Source organism: Labeo rohita, unplaced genomic scaffold (genome assembly GCF_022985175.1).
Source record: "Labeo rohita strain BAU-BD-2019 unplaced genomic scaffold, IGBB_LRoh.1.0 scaffold_1180, whole genome shotgun sequence".
NCBI classification, from domain to species: Eukaryota; Metazoa; Chordata; class Actinopteri; order Cypriniformes; family Cyprinidae; genus Labeo; species Labeo rohita.
Window position 1 is genome coordinate 1 of NW_026127319.1, and position 25,191 is coordinate 25,191.

General features: G+C 36.7%; 2 protein-coding genes across 2 annotated transcripts; both read left to right on the forward strand.

Annotated features, from left to right (window-relative positions):
- The first annotated feature begins 886 nt into the window (after positions 1-886).
- Positions 887-3,465, forward strand: LOC127157724 (scavenger receptor cysteine-rich type 1 protein M130-like). The gene is made up of 3 exons (XM_051100981.1): positions 887-970; positions 2,718-2,880; positions 3,005-3,465. The coding sequence occupies exons 2-3, from the start codon at positions 2,823-2,825 to the stop codon at positions 3,448-3,450; spliced, it is 504 nt and encodes a 167-aa protein (XP_050956938.1). The 5' UTR covers positions 887-970; positions 2,718-2,822; the 3' UTR covers positions 3,451-3,465.
- Positions 3,466-4,039: 574 nt separating this feature from the next.
- On the forward strand, positions 4,040-25,185 carry LOC127157723 (scavenger receptor cysteine-rich type 1 protein M130-like; the record flags this gene model as incomplete). The annotated part of the gene is made up of 29 exons (XM_051100980.1): positions 4,040-4,234; positions 4,363-4,677; positions 4,787-4,870; positions 4,962-5,279; positions 5,853-6,149; positions 6,399-6,411; positions 6,557-6,855; positions 6,956-7,183; positions 7,282-7,365; positions 7,870-7,929; positions 8,076-8,129; positions 8,254-8,331; positions 8,468-8,530; positions 8,672-8,734; positions 8,898-8,960; positions 9,128-9,199; positions 12,261-12,320; positions 12,486-12,542; positions 12,662-12,730; positions 12,864-12,926; positions 14,858-15,172; positions 18,082-18,257; positions 18,543-18,579; positions 18,991-19,305; positions 21,184-21,483; positions 22,095-22,409; positions 24,089-24,403; positions 24,502-24,816; positions 24,919-25,185. Coding segments are annotated over exons 1-29 (4,741 nt in total), but the record flags the coding sequence as incomplete, so codon positions are not given.
- Between the last annotated feature and the right edge of the window lie 6 nt (positions 25,186-25,191).

The following is a 25,191-nucleotide window of genomic DNA, read 5'->3' on the forward strand; positions in this document are numbered from 1 at the left end:
GTGGTTTTATAAATAAATGTAGAAAATACAAAGTTACAAACTATTTAACATTACTGAATTAAATTGTGTACATTTTCACATATACAAGTGGCATTTCTAATCAATATACATAGCGTAATACAGCAGGGGGAATGATGACGCAGTCATAATAAAACTGCGCTCTTCAAAATGGCGGCATTAACGTGTCATATAAACACCACAATCCCCACTTACTAACTCACAGATCAAGTGATATAAAGTTGCAGAAATAAAGCAGATGTAAACACCAACTAGAAATGACTTAAACATTAGTTCCGATAAGCTTAAATGATACTGTAATGAACGCTATTGCGGCAGGGAAGCTGCTGAGTCATTCACGTAAGTATTAGGAGTGCAACGATAACACTTTGAAGCTAAATACTCATAATGATTCAAGCATTAACACTTATAGATCACTTACTTGTCAATTACGCACACAATAGGCACAAATTATAATCATCACCAGGAACAGTCTTCACTCCGTCTCAAACGCACACGATCTGAGTTAGTATGACGCTAACAAAATAAGGTAGCTACAGACCACACCCGATCTGTTACTGGCAGTTCCATACTGCCACCTGCTGGCACATTTGTGTAACTTAGAGAACTTTGTACACCTCCAGTTTCTCCTCCAGTGCGCTCAACACCAGTCACTCCTCCACAAACTCCTCCATTCCCCCCAGTGCTTGTGATTGTACTGGTAGTTGTGCTCTTACTGCTCTTAGTGCCACTGCTTATACTGATTCAGCAGAACAGAGTGATGAGGAGAGGTAGGAGAGATCCAGAGACTGTCATATTGTGTCTTATTCAGTGTGTGATCAGTCATGTGTTGTGAACTGACAGCAGGTTTGTCTGTCTACACTCACAGCTCTCTCTAAGAGGAGACACAGGATGACGACTGAGGCCGTTTATGAGGAGATTCAGCACAGACACAATCACTTCACTCAGAGGGGTGAGACATGAGCCATCAATCTCATTTAATATGATTAATAAGAGAGTCTGTCAGACAGTTGATGTTCATCTATTATTAGTCCAGTTAAACCTCCTGCTTCAAACCACAGAATTCCTGACAGAAAACCACAGAGCTGCAGCTGCATGTTTTTGTTTGTTTGTTTGTTTGTTTGTTTGTGTGTGTGTGTGTGTGTGTGTGTGTGTGTGTGTGTGTGTGTGTGTGTGTGTGTGTGTCAGTGAGTGTCTCTTCCTGTGAGTATTTTTAGATTGTCATAAGGAGGTGTTCATATATTTTTAAGTCTAGGTGCAGGTGTGTGTGTGTCTCTATTTCTGGAAGGCAGTGAGGAATGGGTTCATGTGAGGATAGATTTGTGTGTTACTGCGTCTTTAGGAATGTTAAGACTCTGAGAAGTGAAATGCAGATACTGGTGTATATGTATGTTTGTGTCATTGTGTGTGTGCAGCACAAAAGATTTACAAGCCTTGCTTGAGCTTAAACTTCAGGACTGTAAAAACTGACCGTTTAATGTTTTATTGAACACTTCAATACTTTAACTCAATTTAATAAAATTATAAAAGTTGCTAAATATAAAATGATGTAAAGAAATGTAAGGAGGATTATATGACAAGAAAAGGAAGAGGTTTCTGTGGTGAAATTTCCTGTCTGAACGGAAGTTGAACTTGCTAAGTTTTGGACAAGAGGCGATCAAGTGCTTTATGTTTATATTTAAGCATACACCAATTAAAATGACGCTTGAAATTTTACATAGAAGGCAGATAAAGTTGACGTATATCTTGCTCGTCAGTGTTTAGCAATAAAAGCTGAATGCCAGTGTTCTGTGTAGACAATAAATATTGATACATAGTCTTACAGAGAGCAACTCGTATAATAAAAATACAGAATTACAGCTCTTACCTGAACAATAAAACAAGTATTTAACTCTTCAAGGTCTATGCCGACAATAATGTTAGTATCAAATTGTTTAATTAAATCCAGTAAATGGCTGAAGTTTTTTGAGAGCGACCTTGACTCGGTTGTCTGCTCCTCTTTACAATAAGAAGTGTTTTGCTGCCATCTGCTGGATGAATTACAATTACAGCATTACAAACACATTTATTAGCTTTTTTTGTCTTTGATATAATGCCAGATGAAAGGATATTTGGAATAAAAAATATGTTTATTTACAAATCTTATCTGAATAGCCCTGAATTTGTACACATATTTAATTTTATAATGTATTAAACACTTATAATTAATTGAATATAATATAGTTTGTAAAATTCACCTAAAATTATGTAAGTTTTCATGAAAATAACTTTAAATGTTCAGTTTATTATAATTTATATATACTAGTACATTTATTCAACTTACTTTCTGTGAAATAAAGTTTGTAGTAAGTGTGTAATGTGAGAGGTGTCAGTCATCAGTGCTTGTATCTGCTGTGTTCAGGTTCAGGTTTTGATGCTGAATATAAGCTGCAGTGTTTCTGTATCAATCTGCTTTAAGTTTAGTGTGACTTTATCTCCACACTGACTTATGACTGACACGAGTCTGTCCTCAGTGAAGTGTCTCTTCACGCTGGAGGAGGAGTCCCGCTCATCAGCGCTGACACTTTATTGATATATGGAGAAAATAAAAATGCTGCTTTCTGATTTGTCACTGATTGTGTTTGATGATTTCCTCTGTTGTGTCTAATAAGGTAACAGTGAGTGTCATTGGCAGCTGTGAGTCTCTCTCTCTCCTTTAGGGGGCTGACAGGAGCCAGTTTCTTCAGTGTGTTTGAGGGAGCAGACGAGAAACTTGTGCTGTGCTCTGAGTTAATGAAATATTGTGTGTTGAGCTGAAGGAGAAGATGGACAGCTGTCTGATGCTGATGTTTCTGTGTTATATGGTAAAACTCATCACCTCTGGTAGGTACACAATCAGGGTCAGGTAATCTATTTTTTTAAATGAGCTGAAATAATTTGCATGTAATTTTACACTTTACTACAAACTATGTTTGGTATGTTCACTAATTGTCTCTTTCATGTGTAGACAGTGTGAGTGTGAGGTTGGTGAATGGCAATAATCCCTGTGCTGGTCGAGTGGAGGTTTTTGATAAAGGTCAGTGGGGAACAGTGTGTCATGCTCTGTGGGATATTGCTGATGCTGCAGTGGTGTGTAGAGAGCTGGACTGTGGGACGGCTATAAAGGCAACATATGATGCTCACTTTGGACAAGGATCAGGACCAATTTCAATGGGTTATGTATACTGTAGTGGATCAGAGACTGCACTGAAAGACTGCCGTTCAGACAGCCAGTATACACAGCAGATCTGTAAACATAATCAAGATGCTGGTGTCGTCTGTTCAGGTAAGCTGCTCCAAACCTCATCCTGTTATTTTATCACTCTCTTTCATAATTCACACTCAAACAATAAAATACATTTCTATATGTTGGTGTGGACAAACTGCATCAATGTCAATCTTCTGAAATTATGATCATGCATCTTATGAATTGTTTGTATCATAATATATTCATCCTCATTCCTAATTTTAGTACAATAAACTATGAAGAGAATCAACATTAAATGTCAAGGTTTTTTTTTTTTTATTTTATTTTATTCTCAGTCTGATTTCATCTGATTAATGTTATTTAATAAAGATGATAGAATTACAGAAATTAGCGCAGATTACTGAAAGTGAATTAATCAAAAACCAAATTTCAAAGTTTAATAAATGTCAAACTCTCAGGTGAGCAGAGAATATTAATTAATGATTCTTTAAATTTTAAATGTGCCTTGTGGACATTTTCAAAAACAAAAATTTGTAGTTAAAATTTTTTGAAAATTACACAAAGACATTCTCTCTAGTGTTTTTTATAGTAGTATAAAATGGCGGCTAAATAATTTAATCTGTGTTTAAATATATTTCAACAACTCAGAAAAGACTTCGACTTGTGGACATAGTGACAGGTTTCACCTGTGCTCTGGTAGAGTTGAGATATGTTTCAAGACTTGTACAGAACAGATGGGGTTCAGTGTGTGATGCTGCAACAGTGACGCTGCCTTTGACCAGCAGGATGCAGAGGTTGTGTGTAGAGAGCTGGACTGTGGGGCTCCTGTACAGGTGCTGGGAGCAGCTGCTTTTGGCAAAGGGAAAGGCCGTGTTTGGTCAGAGGAGATTCAGTGCAGAGGAAATGAATCTCAAATAGACATCTGTCCACGATTAACTTCACAGATGCACAGCTGTTCCCATAACAATGATGTGGGAGTGATGTGTTCTGGTTGAGTATTAACATTTGGTATTTCTTTGGATGAATTACATACCTATGTAATATACTGATGTCGTATTGCTCAGTTATCTTAACTCTATTTTCATATTGTTTAAATAAGCTGTCACTTGTTTGTCCAGGTTACACTGATCTCAGACTGGTAAATGGTTCAGACTCTTGTTCTGGAAGAGTGGAGCTTCAGTATCTTGGTAAATGGGGCACAGTGTGTGATGCATGCTGGGATATGAGAGCTGCCAGTGTCCTCTGTAGACAGCTGAATTGTGGGATTGCTGTGTCTGTTGTGGGATCAGACTGGTTTGGAGAGGGAAGTGGTGAAATCTGGGCTGATGTGTTTGATTGTGACGGGAATGAAACAAAACTCTCAGAATGTTCCATCTCTTCATGGAGTCGAGCTGAATGTTCTCATAGACAAGATGTTGGAGTCATCTGCTCTGGTGAGCACATTCACACAACAGTGAAGTCATGGGTTTCAGAATAAAACTACACATTTAAACAAATGTAGTGTATTTTAAATATTGAATGACAAATAAATACTCTCTCCAGAGAGTGAAGCTCATCTGAGGAACTGCAGCTTTTCACAAACTCTCAACTGCAGCTCCACACAACAGCTGTCAATCACAGACTTTGGTGAGAAAATCAACATCTGTGGAGATTCTTTAGTTGTAATTGATCAATAATGTACATGTACAAGCACTGTTTTTCTTTCTCTATATATCAGGTCGTGGGTCCATCAGGCTGGTGGGTTCTGGGGGAGACTGTGCAGGGAGGCTGGAGGTTTTTCACAGCGGCTCATGGGGGACAGTGTGTGATGACTCCTGGGATATTAAAGATGCCCATGTGGTGTGCAGACAGCTGCAGTGTGGAGTGGCCCTCAGTAACCAGCAGGTACCAGCCTGGTTTGGTCCTGGTTCTGGACCCATATGGCTGGATGAGGTGGAGTGTGAGGGGAATGAGACGTCCCTGTGGAGCTGCTCTTCTTCAGGCTGGGGAAAACATGACTGTCAACACAAGGAGGATGTAGGAGTCGTGTGCTCAGGTAAACAATAAACAATAAATAATAATTTAATAATTTTGTGACTGATATTTTAAAGTCACTCATTTCAGGCTGCAACTATGACAGCGCAGCATGGTTGGGAACTGAGAACAGCACAAAACTAGTCAATTTAATTTTACTGAAATTCCTGTTTATATTCCCAAAAAAAATGGATAAAGATTTATGTGTTTTGTTTTTTTAGATATGAAATGAATTGCATTTTTTTTTATATTTTGTTGACAGCTAACTTTGATGTTAAAAAATTTTAAATCAGTGTAATTACAGACTGGATGTTCATATGACAAAGTGCAGCTAAAGATATGCATTTTTAATCAATATTAGTATTTTATACCCTATACTAAATATTAAAAAAAACATTACTGAAATGAAATTAGGTATTTTTAAATTGGTTTAGTGAACATTTTTTTTTTTATATATTTTTAATAATTTTTATGGAACAATTAAGGAGCTTTAATTGTTAGGAAATGAATCAGAATGTCATAAAATGTATGATTCACATCACTAATTTCCAAATATTTCTAATGATTTAATTTCTTGATTCTTTTTTCAATCTAGAGTTTAAAGAGATCAGGTTAACTGAGGGCTGTGAAGGGAATGTGGAGGTTTTCTACAATGGATCCTGGGGTAATGTGTGTTACAACCAGATGGACAGAGACACAGCGAGTCTGATCTGTCAAGAGCTGAACTGTGGAAGATCTGGCAGTGAACCCATTAATTCAGAGGGACTGAAGCCTCATAATTGGCTTGATAACCTTAAATGTCGACGACATGATTCCACTATATGGCAGTGTCCATCTTCACCCTGGGGACAGAATGACTGTGATAATGAAGCTGCCAAAATCACCTGCTCAGGTGAGATGATTTAATATTTAACTGATTTAAGATATCTAATTGAAATTGTAATATTTTGTTTAAAGGAAAGAAATGAATGATCTGAGGCTTAAATTATATGTTTTCACATTGATGATGTGTTTCAGTGTGAGATGTTACAGTATGTGTCTTTTATCCTAATGTTCTCTTCATGTTTTAATCTCAGAGGAGGAGAATCATGAGTCTCCTCGGAGTCGTCTGACATGTTTTGTTTCACCATCTCCTCAACAGAAACAGTGTTCAAGTAAGTTTTTGACAACAAATTTGTTAATTTTTAGGTAATGTATTATTATAAGACAACTTCAGTTTCACTGTGTTTTGTTGTAAATGTTGTGCTGAAGCTGCTCAGTGCTGGTTGATGTGTGTGTTTTTTATCATGTTCCTCTCAGACTGAGTGGAGGGGAGGGCCGGTGCTCTGGGAGGCTGGAGGTGTATCATAACGCTGTGTGGGGCTCAGTCTGTGATGATCAGTGGGACATCAGCGATGCTCAGGTGGTCTGCAGGCAGCTGGGTTGTGGAGCAGCACTGAGGGCTGATGGGAATTCAGTCTTTGGTGCTGGTGAAGGTGTTGTGTGGATGAACAAAGTCGAGTGCAGAGGGAATGAGATTCACCTGTGGGACTGTCCTCTCTCCCTGAAAAACCACACTGACTGCTCCCACAAAGAGCACGCTGGACTCACCTGTGCAGGTCACAGCAAACACTGAGAAATTTTATTTTTCATTTTTAAAATCTTTTTATATATTCAAGACAATCATGATTTTTCATGTGTTTGTGTCTGTTTTGACAGATTTGCAAGATTTGTCCGTGTCCATTACTCCTGCCACAACAACATCAGCTTCTCCCACAGTTTCTCCTCCAGTGCGCTTAACATCAGTTACTCCTCCACAAACTCCTCCAACAGTGTCTCCTCAGTCCCTCCTCCCCCCAGTGCTTGTGATTGTACTGGTAGTTGTGCTCTTACTGCTCTTAGTGCCACTGCTTATACTGATTCAGCAGAACAGAGTGATGAGGAGAGGTAGGAGAGATCCAGAGACTGTCATATTGTGTCTTATTCAGTGTGTGATCAGTCATGTGTTGTGAACTGACAGCAGGTTTGTCTGTCTACACTCACAGCTCTCTCTAAGAGGAGACACAGGATGACGTCTGAGGCCGTTTATGAGGAGATTCAGCACAGACACAATCACTTCACTCAGAGGGGTGAGACATGAGCCATCAATCTCATTTAATATCATTAATAAGAGAGTCTGTCAGACAGTTGATGTTCATCTATTATTAGTCCAGTTAAACCTCCTGCTTCAAACCACAGAATTCCTGACAGAAAACCACAGAGCTGCAGGTGCATGTTTATGTGTGTGTGTGTGTGTGTGTGTGTGTGTGTGTGTGTGAGTGTCTCTTCCTGTGAGTATTTTTAGATTGTCATAAGGAGGTGTTCATATATTTTTAAGTGTAGGTGCAGGTGTGTGTGTGTGTGTGTGTGTGTGTGTCTATTTCTGGAAGGCAGTGAGGAATGGGTTCATGTGAGGATAGATTTGTGTGTTTACTAACAGGCCCAACAAAAAGGGATTTCTGCCTATAATGCTTTTAAAATGTGAATAATTAATATTTGTGCTGTGTTGTCTTCTTTATGATTCAAAGGAAATGAGGATTCAGTCTGTTTGTAATGATGAACATGTTTCTGTCTGTTCTGCTCTCCTTTAACAGGGAGTCTCATCTCTGAAGAACTGCATTCTGGGTATGAAGATGCTGATGAGCTTCTCTCAGGTTAGAGAGATGAAGTGCATATTTATTCCACATTCCACTCAAATCCTTTTTAAAGAATTCACCTAAATAAATAAATAAATAAATGTTACTACTGAAAAGCTGATGTTTAACTTATATATTAACAGTCTGTTCTCCTTTTTTTTTAGAAGAGTTCAAGACTGCATATTATGATGATGTCACCAATGGCAGTGGCCTAAAAGGTCAGTGACCTTTTTAATTGATCACATGATTCATTACCAAATGTTTAATAAATTCTCAGTCTTATGATCTGCAGCAACAACATATTTTGGCTTTTGTATCCAAACATATTCTGTGTTGATGCAGAAGAGATGGTGAAGGAAATCACACCGGGATACTATGATGATGTCATCACTGATGGACTGAAACCAGATCGTGAGACAGGTGTCACTCTGTTATTCTACAACAGCATATAATATACTTTTAAAATAAAATATTACAGTATATTGAAGATAGATATTTCAAATTTGTTCTGAATGTAATGAATGTGTGTGTCTGTGATGAATGTGTGAATTTGTAGAAGACACACCTGAGAGCTATGATGATGTCATGACGAGCGGACAGAACTCTGATATCAAAAAAGGTGTTTTACTTTTTTTTTTTTTTTTAAAAAAAAAAAAAAAATTTCCTTTAAATCAAGATTGTTACAGATAATATTTTAAATTGCTCTCTTAATGGGTTTTTTGGGCTCATATTTAATTTTGAATCATATTTTCATGTGTAGTGAACACACCAGAGAATTATGATGATGTCATCATTAATAGACCGAGCTCTCAAGGTGTAACAGGTGAGATGCACAGAACTACATTTTTTTTAATCATCCTTTGCATGTTTACATGAGTATCAGACATGTGTTCTGTGTAATCAAGTCACTTAAGCTAAAAAGGATCCTTCAAATGAAAAGTGTTTTATAAACTGATCTGACATGTTTTTATGTCATTCTTGATCAGAGGGAGTTCAGGAGGAGTATGATGATGTGACGAGTGTCAGTGAAGATGTGAGAAACCTGTTGGGTAAGTTACTGTAACCCTTTTGTTCTCATTATATTAACATCTTTATTTTTATTTTAATATTTTAATATTATAAAAATAATAAAAGTAAAAATATAAAAATTTTTAACTTAAAATATTTATCCAATTACAGCATTTGACATGATTTAAGATTTTGTTTTTAATAACAGATTATGATGATGTGGAGGAGGAGTCAAACAAAGAATTTGGCTCAGTGATCACACCCACTGCCTCATTTCAACAAATCTGAACAAAGTTTGAGTGATATTGTTATTGATATGTCAAATCTCAGGTTTTTATATATTTCCCCATTTTTTTTTTAAAACTGTTTTTGTTTAAAACTGTTCAGATAAGATTGTTGTATTATTTTTGGCCTTGTTAATAGCAATTTAAGCAGATTTTGTTGTATTTCAATTTATACAAACCTTGTTGTATGATTTTTCAAAAAAAAAGTCAGACATCCTAATTTTTGTGTGTGTATTTTCAAAATACTGCATATTATTCTGGAGATCCTAATACAAACCCTGAAATCAAATGTATGATTTTACCTTATAAATCACAACCACACTGATAACTTTTGCAACAAACTAAATATCTTGTATTATCTTATATGATCATTTATCAGGCTTTAGAAGTGTTGAGTTATTGACTACCTGAACCAGTGTGTTCATAAAAGAAAATACAATAAAACAATATGGTAAGAAACTTTGCAAAACAAGCTGAGCGCACAGCCTAACACTTTTTGAATTTCTCAGTTTGTTTAAATCAACGTGGTGTTTAGAAGATATATTTTTTTTATCCACGTTAATTTCACACTTGTCTTGTACAAATATGTCGCTTTGTTTCAGAATTACAGTGTATACATTTTTCGTTATTTACCTCAAAATAAAGGAAGTAAAAAGTGACAACATGCCCCGTATGTGGGGTACATTGTAACGTGAGGGGCACGTTGTAACATGACCATATGACAGCTTAAAATGTTTTCTGATCGAATGAAAACAAATATATACACGATACACGACAAACTAAAATGTGTTGTCAATAAAAGAAAATGAATAAAATAATGGCGTTTTTTAAGAGTTAAAAAAAAAAATCTTCTAATTTTTGAGGTTCAGAATGAACACATCGCAACCACACGGCCCTGATAGCAAAACACAACTATACAGTATAGTTCAAAACAATGTGCGCAAATAGATGAAACACATTAAGACATTAAACAAACAAACAAACAAAAAAACACTCCCCTCCCTCCACACACAGCTCTCAAAGAACACGAGACACAAAAACGAGCCAAAATGTTTTACATTTCTTGAAATAATAATTTCTCAACATTAAACATTGACTGTCAATCTTTATTCACCTGTTTCTTGTGTTTTTATTTCTTTTTTAAATCCATAAAAGTAAATAGTGGAAATTACATGGCTAATGTCATAGAAAAGCATAGTTTAATAATAGCGGAGCAGATTGTAACGCAGTGTTACAACATTCCCCATCAGCGCGACTGGAATTTAAAACTGGTTCGTGTCTTCTGCTGACCTGCCAAACATTAATAAACTATCTAAACTGATAAATAACAGATTGGCGATTAAAATAATAGCAGATTTGTCCCATTTTTTAAATTAATACTAAAAACTTAAAAAACTAAATAATAATAATAATAATAATAATAATAATACTAAAAATGACTTAAGCCAAAAATTTACTTTTACTGGTAAAATAAATATTTAGCTATATTATCAAATCGCACTTTTTTTCTTTGTACAGTGTTGCTATGACAACTAGTAAATACTGTAAATTTGGTTATGCTAACACGTGTGGAAATATTTAAACCATGTGTGTTACAATTAACCCCGTGTTAGTTTGTGCCCCCGCACCCCTACAAATGCCTGCGCCCGATTTTAACGGGAAAAGTAAAGTGGATAGTGACATACAGGACTGTGTGTGTGTGTGTGTGCTCTTGGCGCATTGATCACTGGTGCATCTTATTTTTGCAATTAACAAATTTTAATACAAGGCATGTCCTGCAAGTGTTTTATAATGGATGCTGGGTAAAGAAGTATGTTTTACAGTATGTGAAGGTCGTGATTTAGTGTTTCTGAATAGATCCATAATCACGGCAAGGCAGTGTCAGGGATGCAGTGTACAATAATGCACTAAGAAGAAGAATAACGGTAAACAGTCATTAATTACTCCACACAGAGGTACTCCACATAAGGCAGGCAGAAAAAAAAAATGCACAAAGCAATGTTATAACATTTGTCAAAGAAAAACCAAATCAGGGCAACTTATATGCACAGGGAAATGATTGATGATTAACAAGTTAAACCTGAACACCAAACTTTGTGGGTCTGGCTTGTGGTCTCATATGTAATTCTTCATGGCTGAAGTAGCAGCATGTGAACAAGTATTAAATGTAGCTCACAGTTCCCTCTGTGAGTAAAAATAATCTACATGATTTCTCTGGTAACCAGCAGCAGTAGTGGTTTTACAGTGTATTTACAACATTATGTCACTGTGTATTGCAAATAATAGCAGGAGACAAAAAGTAAAACGAATGTGCTGTGAAATGAGCTCTACATGAAATAAATCAAATTTTAGCTGTAATGTAGCTGTGAAAAAAAAAAAGTGAACATTCTCTTTTCGTGTCATAAAAAGTTCACCAGTGAGAATCTCCCTCATGTGGTGACACAAGGACAAGACTCTTGTCTGCTCCTCTTTACAATAAGTGTTTTACTGCCATCTGCTGGATTAATTACACATTACAGCAAGTGTTTATTTAAAAATCTTATCTGAATAGCCCAGAATAGTTGTACACAATCAGTCCAGTTCATTTTATAATGTATTAATTTAATCTGACTTATGACTGACACGAGTCTGTCCTCAGTGAAGTGTCTCTTCACGCTGGAGGAGGAGTCCCGCTCATCAGCGCTGACACTTTATTGATATATATAGAGAAAATAAAAATGCTGTTTATATGTGTGTGTGTGTGTGTCAGTGAGTGTCTCTTCCTGTGAGTATTTTTAGATTGTCATAAGGAGGTGTTCATATATTTTTAAGTGCAGGTGTGTGTGTGTGTGTGTGTGTGTCTATTTCTGGAAGGCAGTGAGGAATGGGTTCATGTGAGGATAGATTTGTGTGTTTACTAACAGGCCCAACAAAAATATGATTTCTGTCTATAATGCTTTTAAATGTGCGTAATTAATATTTGTGTTGTGTTGTCTTATTTATGATGCAAAGGAAATGAGGATTCAGTCTGTTTGTAATGATGAACATGTTTCTGTCTGTTCTGCTCTCCTTTAACAGGGAGTCTCATCTCTGAAGAACTGCATTCTGGGTATGAAGATGCTGATGAGCTTCTCTCAGGTTAGAGAGATGAAGTACATATTTATTCCACATTCTACTGAAATGCTTTTTAAACAATTCACCTAAATAAATAAATAAATTCTGTTACATTTTTGATCAATTACTCAATATTATTCAAACACTGCTGTTTACTTATATATTAACAGTCTGCTTTCCTCTTTTTAGCAGAAGAGTTCAAGACTGCATATTATGATGATGTCACCAATGGCAGTGGCCTAAATGGTCAGTAACATTTGTAATTGATCATATAATTCATTTCCAAATGTTTAATAAGTTCTTAATCTCACCTGCAACAACAACATATTTTGGTTTTGTATCCAAACATATTCTTGTTGATGCAGAAGAGTTGGTGAAGGAAATCACACCGGGATACTATGATGATGTCATCACTGATGGACTGAAACCAGATCGTGAGACAGGTGTCACTCTGTTATTCTACAACAGCATTTAATATACTTTTACATTAAAATAATATAGTATACTGAAGATAGACATTTAAAAATTTTGAATGTAATGAAAGTCTATGAATGTGTGAATTTGTAGAAGACACACCTGAGAGCTATGATGATGTGATGACGAGCGGACAGAACTCTGATATCAAAAAAGGTGTTTTGCACTAGTATTTCTATATCTGCAATGCTGGGCTTTAATGATGTAAAAAAAAAAAAAAAAAAAAAAAAAAAACTGGAATGTTTCCTGTCTCTGAAATCAGTTTCATGTATGTATTAACTTTCTGGTGAGTGACATTGTACACACAGTTTTAAATAAGTTAAAAAGTTCTTGAAAAGTTGTGAGAAAATCAGATGTGTGCCAGATTTTAAAGAGACAGCGCTGCTTTTAACTCTGTGATGCATCATGGTTACTACAGTGGACAACTGAAAGCCATTTTAAACCATTTAAGATGTAGCATTATGTCCCAAACACCAACTGGTGAACCCCCAAAGTGGTGTCTACAATTCCATTTAATTGTTATCTTTGTATCTTTTTTTGTTTTTGTTTTGAGATATTACATAATATATACAAAATGATGACAAGAAAAGGGGAAACACCAAGTGTTAAATTCTTTTATTCTCAGAAATCCAGACAGGTACAAAAAATATATTTTTTTAAATATTAAAATTAATATTACTTAAAATATATATATATTACTTTGTGATATAATAATTCATGCATCAGAGGGTTGTGAAATCTGCTACAGTGTTTCACTGATGACATATCACTGATACTAGCAGGTATGTTTATAGATTTGTAGGCCTCCTAAACTGGAGTGTATTCTGATTGTAGTGTACAACTACTATAATACACCGCTACAAGAAAAATCACTTATAAGCATGGCAAACATTGTATCTGCTCTTTTTTCTCTAAGTATCTTTAAGACTGCATCTAATGTAATGCAGACCGAACTTTGACTACACCTGGCAAAAGGTCACATTGTAAAATATTATGGATAAGAACCACTAACATGCAGATGAGAAGAGACCATCCGACATGTAAACCAGCCACAGTTTTGTTTTTACGTATTGTTTAGTGGACGGTTTATTTGAAATTTTATTTAGGAAATGTCAATTAAATTATTTTCTCATTCATCTTTATTTAATGCGTGAGATATCACTGATACTATTAAAAAGGGTTAAGCTAAAATTTCAATTATTATTTCTTTGTTCAAATGTACAATTTTAGTGTGTTACTACACTGTTCTGGAGGTATGAATGGACAATACAAGGTGGTTTAGCAGAAATGTGCAGTAGCAGACTGACTCTCTCTGCTGGTCACAAGGTAAACAACATAATCATCACTGAATGGAAATTACGGTTTTTATGTTTTCATTTTACAGTTTTGCTACTGAGTTTATGTCATGCTGACATATGTATACACTAATACACAATTAGTTATCAGTGCTTTTATTTCATCTATGCAGGTGTTGGCCTTTGATGCTGTAAATAAATTGGAGAGTTTCCTGTCTCCTGTAAGTCAAATCTGTGTGTCTGTGTGTGTGTGTGTGTGTGTGCATCCCCTCAGTGAGGCGTCTCGATGGAGGAGGAGTTCATTAGCACTGACAGTTTTGATATGGAGAAATTCACAAAAGCATCATCTGATTTGTCAGTGGAGTTGTTTGATGATTTCCTCTGTTGTGTCTAATAAGGTAATAGCGAGTGTGATTGGAGGGTGTTGGACCTCCTTCTCTCTCATTAGGAGGATGCCTGTACTTCTGTATCATCAGTGTGGAGAAGCTTGTACTGGGTGTTGAGTTAATCATGCTGAGGATGATGGGAAGATGCCTGACACTCATTTTACTGTCTTCAGTTGTAATATTCATCACAGCTGGTAAGTACACAAGTTTAAAATATATATATAAATATATAAGTATATATATAATAAAAAGAAAAACAATATTCTGACCATTTTTTTCTTGCTTACTTTAAAATGTTTTATTATAATGTAATGTTTTAGATGACAATGCTATTATCAATTATAATTTGTTAATTCACAATATGCCTTTTTTTGTTTTGTTTTTTTTTGTTTATTTTAATTATTAGACCGCGTGAATGTGAGGTTGGTTGGTGGTCACAGTCGCTGTGCTGGTAGAGTGGAGGTTCTTCATAGAGGTCAGTGGGGAACAGTGTGTGATGTTGCCTGGGATTTGATTGATGCTGCAGTGGTGTGTAGAGAACTGGACTGTGGAGAACCTGTAGATGTCTGGGGTGATGCACACTTTGGACAAGGATCAGGACCAGTCTGGATGTATTTTGTCAGATGTGTTGGTTCGGAATCCACACTGAAGGACTGTGGATCATCAGGATGGGGCAAAAGTTACTGTGATCATTCTAAAGATGCTGGAGTCATCTGCTCAGGTAACATTTGCACACATGTGTCTACACCCATATTTTACACCTTTTGCTGTTCATATTGTAGGCCTATCTCAAGTATGAACAGCCAAAGTACTCAACACGATAGCTTCCAACATTTTAGACAGATGCACAAAGTGTGCACAGAAATAAAAAATGTATGGTAAAAAAAGAAAGAAAAAAAAATTAAAATACCCAGAATTTTAATTACTAACACTAATTAATAAAGTCATGTTTTCTTTTTAATTGCATTTATATTTAAAACATTAACATCCTATTCTTGTGTAAACACATTTATGCCACATTTGTGAATCATTAACTAGTAACAGTTTTGCACATATTCATGATATATGTATTTTAAATGCAGGACGTGGAGGCATATAACTTTTATTTTTTTATTTTATTTTTTTCATTTCTGTTTTTTAATTGTAGAAATGAATATTAATTATAGATTCATTATAGAGATGAATTCAAATACATTTTATCACAAAAAAAAAACAAAAAAACAAAAAAAAAAAAAAAAAAACAGATGAAAATATGCAATCACCTTCAGGAGAACATTAGCATAGAAAAGAAGATAGAAGTAAGAAGCAGAGCAGGTCATTCTGTCAAGGGAACCTGAGATAAGGAAATGAGTGTTGCATCACTTGCTGTGCTATAAGCTGCACACGAATCGATGGCTGTCGCTTCATTCGAGTGATTCTGATGAAATTTCGCTCTGAGCCAATTTATATAGAGGTGAGCTCTCCTATTCTGTCGGACTAAATCGCCAGTGATTTGTGAAGCTGCACAAATGTTAACAAATCAGGCTTCATGGGCCCCCATAGACCCCATTGCCTAAGTAAAATCTCAAGTTTGAGTTATAATTGACTTTATTTGTCGGTGTATTAATTTAGATTGATAATCTCGAAATAAACAAATTAATCTATATGCAACAACCGAATCAACGCTTGTAAAAGCAAGTTTAACCTAAGACAAACTGGCCCATGCGCACGTCCCGCAGTAGAGCCTGTCACGCAGGAGTGTCAGTGTTAGTGCGCAGTTTACGGAAAAATGATGAAACCTGTGCTCGAACGCGGGCTGGTAAGCACATGTACGTCGTAGTCGCACTGTTATGCTTTAACCCTTAGCGTACCACGAATTTTTCTGCCGTTTCGGGCCGGCAGTTATCACATGCCTCCCAATGTCCCCGAGTCCCCGAACGAAATTTCCCTCGCGCATCGGCAGTACCAGCTGTTTTGTATTTTCACAAAGCACTGGACGAAACTAAAGTATGTTTGTAAATAATGTGATGATCTAATTTAATTAAGATGGCTCATCGGAGTTGTGCTCACTGAATATAAACCTAAAAACAGATCGTTAGGAACATGTCGGGTTCACTCAAAACAAGGGGAGTCTGTTTTTACCTATTATGCCACACATAGTTAGAAACCAGCTTCTAGAAGAGTTCAGATGTGCCCCAACAGTAGCCACATTCAAATCCAGTCTCAAAACACATCTGTTTAGCTGTGCATTTGCTGAATGAGGACTGTGCTATATACAACTGATTCCACTATGTGTATCCTCTTTTTTAATTCTAAACAGTTTAAATACATTTTGAATCATTTTTTATTGTATTTTATTTTTTTCCTTTTAAAAAATTGCCATAAACAGAATAAACAGTTGGCAGTAACTATGGCTGCTGTGTGGTAATTACCTAGTGACTAAAAGGAGTTACATGATTTGGGTTGTTTTGAGAGAGTTTCAAACATACAGTTAAATTTACACCAATTATGTTAGCTAGTTAATTTATAGAAGCACCACTTCTGCATTTATAAAGTTAGATATTTGGTATACATTGATTGCCTTAAAAATGTTGAAAATGTTTATGTGAATTATGATGAAGAGAACACACTTACTTAAATATGTTCATAAAGCATTAATGTATACAATTTAGTGCTTGTTGCAGTTTAGTAGTGGGTTACACACGTTTGTATAGTTAGTTGTGTTGTACATGCAACTGGCTTTCAATAAACAAAAGTGATATGAGTAATTACGGGCCTGTGGCCCAGTAGAGCTTTAGGTCTAGCAACGTCCCTGCTTCAGTAACAGGGTAAACAGGAGTAAACCCCATACACAAATGCTTGTTCCCTTATCTCAGGGAACCGAGATTACGTCAGTAACCAGAGCATTTTTCATTCAGTTCTAACAGCACTTATAAGCGCGGGCAGGGCTATATGTGGACAAAGCGTCTTGTTATAGCTATAAAGTCGCTTGAGTAACTGACAAATTAATCAGGAGCTGGATTCAGCCTCATACTCCATAAATTATTTTTATGAAATCGTTAAGACAATGAGCACTGTGCTGAAAATATGCAAAAATATACCCTCTTTGTTTTTACTTTTGTTTAAATGTATTAAATTAGTAATGCTATTTCCAAATACCCGTGATGTTTACTGATTTCAAGGTTTTAAAGGTGTGTTAAATTTTATATATAAATAATGTTTTGTTGCAAAAAGAAAAACTATAATTATTTATGCTCAGGTGTCAGGCTGGTTGGAGGTTCTCGCTGCTCTGGGAGGTTAGAGATACTTCATGATCAGACGTGGATGTCAGTGTGTGACGCTGCCTTTGACCAGCAGGATGCAGAGGTTGTGTGTAGAGAGCTGGACTGTGGGGCTCCTGTACAGGTGCTGGGAGCAGCTGCTTTTGACAAAGGAGACACTCAAATGTGGACACAAGAGATTCAGTGCAGAGGAAATGAATCTCAGATTCATATGTGTCAAACATCTTTCGAATTCACAACTAAATACAACTGTTCTCACAAAAATAATGTTGGACTGTTTTGTACAGGTATGTGTTGAGCGTTTCAACAGGAAAAATGTATTTAAATTTGATAAATAACTTATAATAGTTTTTCCCCTTACTGTGTACAGAAGTAATACATGTGCGGTTGGTCAATGGTAACAATCGCTGCAGTGGGACAGTGGAGGTTCTTCATAGAGGTCAGTGGGGAACAGTGTGTTTTGATGGTTGGGATTTGGCTGATGCTGCAGTGGTGTGTAGAGAACTGGACTGTGGAGAACCTGTAGATGCTCTGGGTGATGCTCAGGTTGGACTTGGAACAGGACCAATTTGGATAATTAATGCAATGTGCACTGGATCTGAGTCCACACTAAAAAAGTGTGGATCTGTCACATTGGGTTTTCAAGGTGTGTGTCAGATCAAGAGTGCAGGAGTCATCTGCTCAGGTAACCTTAATTTAACTTAATGAGATAACTAGTTAATTTAACTAAATTAGGTAACTTAATTTTGTTAAAGAAAAAAAGAAAAAGAAAAGAAAAAAGTATATGGTTTGTTCTGAAAAGTTATTTTTACTTTTTGGGGATTTTTTTAGGCACCAAGCTGGTTGGAGGTTCTCGCTGCTCTGGGAGGTTAGAGGTACTTCGTGATCAGACGTGGATGTCAGTGTGTGACGCTGCCTTTGACCAGCAGGATGCAGATGTTGTGTGTAGAGAGCTGGACTGTGGGGCTCCTGTACAGGTGCTGGGAGCAGCTGCTTTTGGCAAAGGAGACACTCAGATGTGGACACAAGAGATTCAGTGCAGAGGAAATGAATCTCAGATTCACCTCTGTTCAACATCACCGCCACACAAATACAACTGTTCACTTGACGATAGTGTTGGACTGGTGTGTGCAGGTTTGAACAGATTTCTTTTAATTCACTAAATCTTCTTGTATGACTTTCTGTATGAAGCATTTTTTGTTTCATGTGATTTTTCTAACTCTCTTATTTACTCTGTTCATAAGTATTTGTTCTCTTGTTTTCTTTATTCAATAAATAGACCATGTGAATGTGAGGTCGGTCGGTGGCAAAAGTCGCTGTGCTGGTAGAGTGGAGGTTCTTCACAGAGGTCAGTGGGGAACAGTGTGTGAACTTGGATGGGATATGACTGAAGCTGCAGTGGTGTGTAGAGAACTGGACTGTGGAGAACCTGTAGATGCTGTGGGTGGTGATCATTTTGGATCAGGATCAGGACCAATCTGGACAAATCGTATGACATGTACTGGATCAGAGACTACATTGAAGAACTGTGGATCAGTTCAGTTGTATGATTATAACTGTAATCATGATGCAGATGCTGGAGTCATCTGCTCAGGTAAGCTGTTCTAATATTTAACTGAATACATCACTGTTGATCCTCATACCTTATATTTTAGTTCCAATTTTTTATATAGATTTTTTAACACCAAGTGTTGGCAACACTAAGGTCATGAGTTTAATTCTTAGGGAATGCATGAACGGATAAAATGTTAATCTTAAATGCATCTCTAAGTGATTTTCGTCAGGCCTCTGCCCTGGCAGCTTTTTCTGTGTTGTCTTTGTTTAGTGTTTCTTTGTTTGTCTTGTGTCTTAACACATTGCTTTGTCTTTGTTTGTGTTTGCTATGTGTTCCTGTGGTCCCACCTTCTTGTTTCCCTTGGTCACACTCTCTTGTTTAGCCCTTGTTTCTTTAATTGTGATCACTTGGACCTTGTGTACTTTCCTTCCTTTACTGTATACTGTGCTGTTTTTCCTCTTGTGCCTGCTGGTTTGTCTTGTGCCATAGAGACAGTTACTGACATGCTGCTCTACATTCCAGTCTTGCCCTTTTATTTGCTGTGTTTATATATCCTTGCTGCAGATTTGCTCTTGATTTCTGTCTTTTGTTTTTTGGTTTTGATCTTCAGCTATTTTGCTTATGTTTACTTGTAATATTTTCTTTAGCTGTTCCCCAGTCTTGTTTCTAGTCTTGTATTGCTTAGATTTTATACTTCAGTTATTTATTAGTCTAAATTTAGATATTTAATTTACTTCTTGTTCCTTTACCTTTTTTGATTGTTTAGATTTTACTTGACTTTTTTTCTTTATTTTATGTTACTTTTGTTTCCTTACTTTACATAATGTTGTTTCTCCTTGAGTTGTGCCGAGTAGTTTTGTTGTTGTTGTTGTTGTACGGTCTGGAGTGGTGTCTTGTTTGGTCTTGTGTGTTTGTGCTGTGTGTTCCCTCCAATCCTGCTCTACCAACCTGAGACTCCCTGCCTGTTGGTTCCCCAAGGCAGTCTGCCAGCTGATCCTGGTGCTGAGAACCTAATCTCTGACACTGGCCTGCTTAGAGTCCCTTCACTCTGGTTGCATGCTCTGCTGTTCTCTGCCTTTATGTTCACCCCATTCTTCTGCCTCGTTTGGCCAACGACTGAGACTGTTCTCCTGACTGTCTGTCTCTTGGGGCATAGTTCTCATCCTACGGGTTGGAGCTGTCTCAAGATTGTCCACCCTTGTGCACCCCTGAACTTGTGTTTTAAATAAATATTTGATTCACTCACTCTGCATTTGGGTCCCTTCCTGCTGCTCTTGACAATTTTTGGCTATATAAATTTGAAATTTTTATAAATTTTATAAACAAAATATAAATTTTGGCTATTGTAAATTTTAAATGTAAATCTAAATAATGCAATGATCAATTCTTTGTCAGCTTTTTTTGTTCCAGTCCAGTTCATCATAAATGCTTTGTTTCTTGGCATAAATACTTGTGCATTCTGACTCCAGGTAGTTTCTTAAAGCCAGATAATCAGAAATGAGCTTGCAGTCAACTGTTTGGCTTTCTTTTTCCTTCCAAAAAAGGCATTAAGTGTGAACATTCAGTGTTCGTCTCATTCATCTAAAGCTACGACTAATGATTGGCCATCTATGACAAAGTTATTATCCACACATTAACACTTTATGTTTAACGTGCATCAATAGTTCATGAACAGTACATTCAAAATACAAAATATATGTATCAAAGTTTAATAACATTTGTAGCAATTTGAATGCACATAAAATAATTATCTGTCAACTTTATTTGAAGTTATAATGATGTTTGTAAATGTTATTGCAAAAGTTATTTTAAAGTCTTCCTTTTTATTTGAGATAAATGCAGTTGTTTAGAAGTCTATGAGAATAATAATTGTTTACATTTTTTATGAAAAAAGTTTATTTTCTCTCATTACTGCAGGTGTCAGGCTGGTTGGAGGTTCTCGCTGCTCTGGGAGGTTAGAGATACTTCATGATCAGACGTGGATGTCAGTGTGTGACGCTGCCTTTGACCAGCAGGATGCAGAGGTTGTGTGTAGAGAGCTGGACTGTGGGGCTCCTGTACAGGTGCTGGGAGCAGCTGCTTTTGGCAAAGGAGACACTCAGATGTGGACACAAGAGATTCAGTGCAGAGGAAATGAATCTCAGATTCACCTCTGTTCAACATCATCACACAAACACAACTGCTCCCATGATAATCAACAGGCACTTCTGTGTGCTGGTAAGCACATTAATATGAGACCAATATAGCATAACTAGGATCATATGCGCCCCAGTGCAAAAACACTTAGTGGGGCCCTCACCTCACCCACAGCTTACAAGAATGAACTAAACTTCATGAAAAAATATAACACTGTAATTCTGTCTTAGTTGTATCTGACTCTCCTTAAAAGGTAATACCTCTAAATGAATTTTACAAAATAATAGTATTTGTAATTCTGTTTGTTTATTCTAAAAGGTTGTGTTTTGCATAATAAAAATACATTTAGGATATGTTTATAATCATTAACCCAAGTCCTGGCAGGTTTTGCATCTGCAAGCACTACTAAACATTTACTGTAGCTATATATTTTTTAAATCAGCAATTTTATTATTTCAGATCTTTTGCTTCAATCTCTAAAAAGGACTGTAGTCCATATACTTCATGCTCTGTATTTCAAGTCTTCTAAGAAGATAACATGGCTTTGCTTCAGATTTAAGCTGCTCAGAACTTACGTGGCCCCAGTGCCACCACCTACCACTGCCAGTAGTTATGCCACTTGACAATACAATGACATCTTTTAGATTATTTATTTTTGTCTCTATCTTTCTCTCTATTTCCCTCTCTCTTAGATGGAATGAATGTGAGACTAGTAAATGGTAACAGTCGCTGTGCTGGTAGAGTGGAGGTTCATCATAGAGGTCAGTGGGGAACAGTGTGTGATAATAGTTGGGATTTTCCTGATGCTGCAGTGGTGTGTAGAGAACTGGACTGTGGAGAACCTGTAGATGCTCTGGGTGGTGCTCACTTTGGACAAGGATCAGGACCAATCTGGATGGCTGTTTTATTATGTACAGGGTCAGAGTCCACACTAAAGAACTGTGGATCAGGAGGGTGGAATAAACATAGCTGCTCTCATAGTAATGATGCTGGAGTCATCTGCTCAGGTGAATAAAGTTAAACCTTAAAGCATTCCACACTTTCTGATCATCTTGATTACGCAGTGTAGCAAAGTCTATGGTTTTCCGTGGAATTGGGCTACTTTAACATTGTTGCCGCAGGTGGTTTTTCATGGTTGCAGATTTAAGTGTCTCCAGTAACATTATATTTAGCTCCTGGAATGTGAACTGTACCAGGGGAACTCCTCCAAAAAATGTGAATTTTACCCCAAAGGGACCCCCCACAAAATGTGATTGGACTAGTTTTAAGAAGAAATTGGGTGGGTTTTGTGGTGAAAACCTAGCAACCCTGAAGTAAAGATATATTTTTTGGATGTGGTTTAACTGCATGTCCGATTTAAACAAGTCTGTCTTATTCTTATAATTAATTACCATTTTAAGAATTAGGCTGCTTAAAAAATGTAAATCTGCATTTTGAACTGAACTTTCACAATAAATTAAAGAAATAATGACAGTTTATCATCTTTTGTCATATGTTTACCTTCATGCTCTTAAACATTAAACGTTAGATTTTTAGCAGATTACACTTAGATATTTAACAGAAATGCAGGCTGCTCATTTCCAAATACTGAAAGAGATTGGTGACCTCAGCTGTCCAGATGCAAGCATTCAAAGCATTTTCAGTAAATAACAACTACTCTCTCTCTCTCTCTCTCTCTCTATATATATATGTATATATGTATATATATATATATATATATATATATATATATATATACAGTATATATATATACACAGGGTGTCCGTGGGTCCTTAAAAAGTCTTAAATAACGTTTTTTCCTAATAAAAGGCCTTAAAAAGTCCTAAAAAGTCTTACATTCAAATCCGATGGGTCTTAAATATTTTTGGTCACATAATCAGTGTTTACAGTCATTGGACAGACCGAAGATTTCTCTCTCTCTCTCTCTCTCTCGCTCTCTCTCTCTCAGTCACTGCATCATCAGACAGAACAGCAGTAGCAGAATACATGTCGAACTACCTTGTTTTAAAAAATAATGTTCTCAATAATATTAATAATAATAATAAATATAGGTCGATTTCTGGTATCAAAATCTCGCTGCCTGTCTCGTGAGAAACTTCAAAACAAATGAGCATAACAGCACACATAAAGAAACAAAGAAACATTAAACACATTAAATATTAATATACATGTATGTAATAGCATGTGTATCTCCATTACAGGTTTAAGTCTTAAATTTCATATAAGGTGGGATTAAAAAGGTCTTAAAAAGTCTTAAATTTCACTTGTTCATATCTGTAGAAACCCTGACATACACACGCACATTCTGAACGTCTGCAGCTTTCTGACATCACGCCCATTTATACATCGACAAGACATTTACCCAGTTATAAGGAGCTAATAAGGATAATAAAAACACAACAGTATTCAATTCTGACACTTTTTAAGGAAAAGTGACCAAATCTTAGTTTGTTTTTTTTTTAATAAAGCAGCCTATGCAGAACTTTAAGGAGAAAAGATGACAATTTTTATTTTGGGAAATTCAATTAAATTACTTTCATTATGTACTACAGTAAACCTAAAAAAATGTATATATGAGAAAACACTTTATTGAGTGTTAAATTGTAATTGTATGTAAAATGCAACATCCAGAGCCTGTTAAACAAAACCCGCTCACCTAATGTTCACTGTTATACAATATAAACAGGTCATAAACGCTCCAGACTTGCTGATGGGTCTCATCTTTGCTCTGGGAGGTTGAAGATACTTCATGAACAGACGTGGATGTCAGTGTGTGACGCTGCTTTTGACCAGCAGGATGCAGAGGTTGTGTGTAGAGAGCTGGACTGTGGGGCTCCTGTACAGGTGCTGGGAGCAGCTGCTTTTGACAAAGGAGACGCTCAGATGTGGACACAAGAGATTCAGTGTAGAGGAAATGAATCTCAGATTTCATTCTGTTCAATATCATCATCAAACAAACACAACTGCACCAATGACAACATTGTGGGACTGATCTGCTCTGGTTAAGTATAAATATTCAGCAGAAAGTGATCAGTCTAATGACAGCTAAACAGAAGAAAATTTTATGCATGGTTTCTGAACTCTCTTTACTTCGCTCAGGTTACACTGCTCTTAGACTAATAAATGGCTCAGACTCGTGTTCTGGAAGAGTGGAGCTTCAGTTCCTCAGTAAATGGGGCACAGTGTGTGATGCATCCTGGGATATGAGAGCTGCCAGTGTCCTCTGTAAACAGCTGAATTGTGGGATTGCTGTGTCTGTTGTGGGATCAGACTGGTTTGGAGAGGGAATTGGTGAAATCTGGGCTGATGTGTTTGATTGTGAGGGGAATGAAACAAAACTCTCAGAATGTTCCATCTCTTCATGGAGTCGAGCTGAATGTTCTCATAGACGAGATGTTGGAGTCATCTGCTCTAGTGAGTCAATATTGCTCTTAGGTTCCCATATTAATATTATCATGTAAAATGTATTATTGATATAGAGCAGTATTTTAGTAAAACAGTAGGTCTTCTCCTCAGGATCCTCTCTGGCTCTTCATGATGGTCTGGTGCGGTTGTCTGGAGAGAGACAGTGTCAGGGGGAGGTGGAAGTTTTCATCCATCAGGTCTGGAGGAGAGTTCTGCTGGACTCCTGGAGTCTCACTGAATCCTCTGTGGTCTGCAGACAGCTGGGCTGTGGCTCTGTGCTGAACTTCTACGGCTCCTCTTCATCCAGTCCTGAACACAGTCATGAGTGTGTGACGGGCTTCCAGTGCTCTGGGAGTGAAGCTCATCTGGGGAACTGCAGCTCTC